Source organism: Fulmarus glacialis, unplaced genomic scaffold, assembly GCF_000690835.1.
Source record: "Fulmarus glacialis isolate BGI_N327 unplaced genomic scaffold, ASM69083v1 scaffold1437, whole genome shotgun sequence".
Lineage (NCBI taxonomy): Eukaryota > Metazoa > Chordata > Aves > Procellariiformes > Procellariidae > Fulmarus > Fulmarus glacialis.
Genome location: NW_009223621.1, coordinates 90,133 through 92,954, shown reverse-complemented (window position 1 = coordinate 92,954; position 2,822 = coordinate 90,133). Strand labels below are relative to the sequence as shown.

Sequence of the window (2,822 nt, the reverse complement as noted above, 5' to 3'; positions counted from 1 at the left end):
ATCCATATCTTCCTCGGTGAACTGCCTCAGGACACGCATTTATTAAAGGCAGAAATACAGAGTGGTGGAGATAGCGAAACTGTCTCGCTTGCCTGTGTTTCAATTCTGGTCGCATGAATAGGCTGATGGTTCGGGTTTATGTCTCTGGCAGACATCAGTGCAAATGCAGAGATGCTGCAAAACAACTTTGCCTCTGCAGACCCGGAGGAACAGCCTTTCTTAAACATCCTCTGCCAGGGGGAGCAAAGAAATGCTGCCCTGTGATGCTGCTCCTTGTCTTGACGCTTTGAAGCAATAAATAAAGCTTGTGAATGCTCCACCCTGAGCAAGCAGTGAGCTCCAGTTTGCAGCCATGTCTCAGCCAGCCGTCGTAATAGCTCAATGACAGGAAAGTCCTGACCATGGGCATCACATCTGGTCCTCCTAAGCTTTGGTGATGTGTGTTGCCTGTTCTGGTGGCCTCCCTCTGATACAAAGTGGCCTGGAACTACGTTGTCCCGCTTCTCCTCTCCGCTGACTCTGGATGAACCATCTCTGGCCTCCCAGTTTCTACATCTGATCTGCAGTTTGCAGTCAGCAATGTTCACACCTGGCTTTATTCACACTCTGTAATCAGTTGGTTCCTCTCTGCTGATGTATCTTGCGGAAGCTACTGGGTGGAGCCAGGCTACTCAGGAACTTTGCTTTTCCCAATGTGTGACGTTGGATTGCTCGTTGGACAGGAGGGCAAAGCAGAGAGCTCGGACCTGCCTTGCTGGGCTCAGCTGCAAAATCCTGCTCTCTTTTTTTCTGGGATTACTTGGTTGAAATACAAAGTTCATTTTCACACTGGAGACTGGTACAGTGCATTTCACCTGTAGGGAAGAGACTTACTGGGATGAAATCCTCTAGGAGAGTACAAGAACATGTTTCTTTTTATGGCTAACCAACACAGGTGGGTAGAGGGGAGGGGAGCCTTCCTGCAAAGGTCCTGGGCTGCCTTCAGCGGTTAAAGAAGAAGGACTTGAGGCTCTGAAGAAACTGTGACTTCTGTCTCTGCTTCTGCTTCTTTCGGATGATGGGGATCCAGACAAGGCCGCAAACGAGGAGCATCAGTCCCAAGGATAGAAAAGCCGGGCCACACATTTTGTAAACCTTTTTGTTCTTGCTTTGGATGCAAGACAGGCTGGTGATGACCATCCCGAAGAGGAAGACAGCTGCTCCGACAGACACCACAATGACGGGCTTGTGGTATATATCCCACTTGCTTCTGGATGCGCTGGTCCAGACAGACTCGCTCCGGGAGCTGATGCAGAGGGTGCTGGCCGTGTTACTGGTCAGCAGCTCCTTGGACTGAGGAGATTTCTCACTCCCGTCAGGGCTCTTGGGGGGAATTTCCATGGTGACAGGATCTGAGGAGACCTGAGAAGGACAAAAGAGAAAGAGCAGAGCAGGGCTAGTGATGGAGGATGGATTGGGTGCTTTCCATTTGGTCATTAGTCAGTGACAAGTCAAATGAAGGTGGAGAAGACTTTGTCGGTCACTGCAGGGAGAGAAGAGCATCACACCTATGAGAACAATGAAATGTAGGAATAGGCAACAGGGTTCTGGAGGTAGGCTGGACTGATGATGCCTGCAGAGTCCCACTGCCCACCCATGGACAGTGGGACTCCTGCAGTCCCTGTCCTGAGACCTTCCAGCTCACTAGCTTCCAGCTCCCACAGGGATCCAGTGGTGGGATGACTAGATGTCCATTGGGACCCACTAACCTCCCAGGGCTCTTGGCTGCTTTCAGGGGAGTATCTGGGTGCTGCAAGCAGGGCTGGTGATGTTGCCTGTGGGGAAGAGCTCTGTATCCCTGGACCCGCTTTCCCTCCCAGATCCCAAATTACACCTCAGCACCTTGTGGCATGATCATGTCTCCCTCTTGCAGGCAGGGAAACTGAGGCACAGGTGTGCCATGTCAGGACCATTCAGCGGGAGAGCAGAAAGCACCCTCCCAGGGGCTGAGCGCTTCCTTCGGCCCCCTGGGGCTGGGTGTTCCTCACTGCCACATCCAGCCTAGACATGTCAGCCTTGTAGTAGCCGCAACACAGGAGCTTCTCATTTCCTATCTAAATGCACAGATGAGAGATGGGGAAATGCCTGTCACAGAGGAAATATTTCTCCAGCTGTAAGCTGGGGCAGGCTGCTGCGGGAGGGCTCTTGGGCTCGGTAGCAGGAGCACACCAAAACACTCTGCCTTGCGATGGCTGGGTCAGCAGTGTGGCTTTTTGAAGCATTATTTTATCACCAACTCAAGGAGGAAATACATTTTCCCAGAAACAAAGTGCCTTTAGCACGGAGAAGCCATTATGGTAAATGGGAAGGGCCAAGCATTATGTTAACCACTATTTCCTCAGGGCTCTGCTGAGGAGACAAGGGCAAGAGGCTGGATCAGGGAGTGCTCCTGATGCATGGTCTGACCTGCTGCTGGGAAGCCCATCAGAGATGAACCCATGCAGGTACCAGGGCTGAGGAGGGTGGGAGAGGCTGGAGATGTGGATGTTTCGCACCCAGGAATCAGATTTTTTTTGCAAAGCAAACTCCTGCCTGAGCTGCCAGATTTTCTCCCAAGGGCTCGGTGGTGTCAGGAGGGCTTGGACTGAGCTGTCCTCTCCAGGCTTTCAGGCTGTCCCCACCCTTGGGGCATGGGGATGCTCTGTAGCAGGAGTGTGACAGCAGTGCCAGCCTGGAGCAGCCCAGGACCCTGCGTCTCCCTTCTGCCAGCCCCAAAGCTGTCCCTGTAGAGCTCCCCCGTTCAGGGCAGCAGTCAAGCTCAAGCCAGAACCATGCTGGCGTGG

General features: G+C 52.8%; 1 protein-coding gene across 1 annotated transcript; it reads right to left on the bottom strand.

The window, feature by feature from the left end:
* Positions 1-981: 981 nt before the first annotated feature.
* PIRT (phosphoinositide-interacting regulator of transient receptor potential channels) lies at positions 982-1,380 on the bottom strand. The gene has a single exon (XM_009581834.1). The coding sequence runs from the start codon at positions 1,378-1,380 to the stop codon at positions 982-984; it is 399 nt and encodes a 132-aa protein (XP_009580129.1).
* Positions 1,381-2,822: the final 1,442 nt, after the last annotated feature.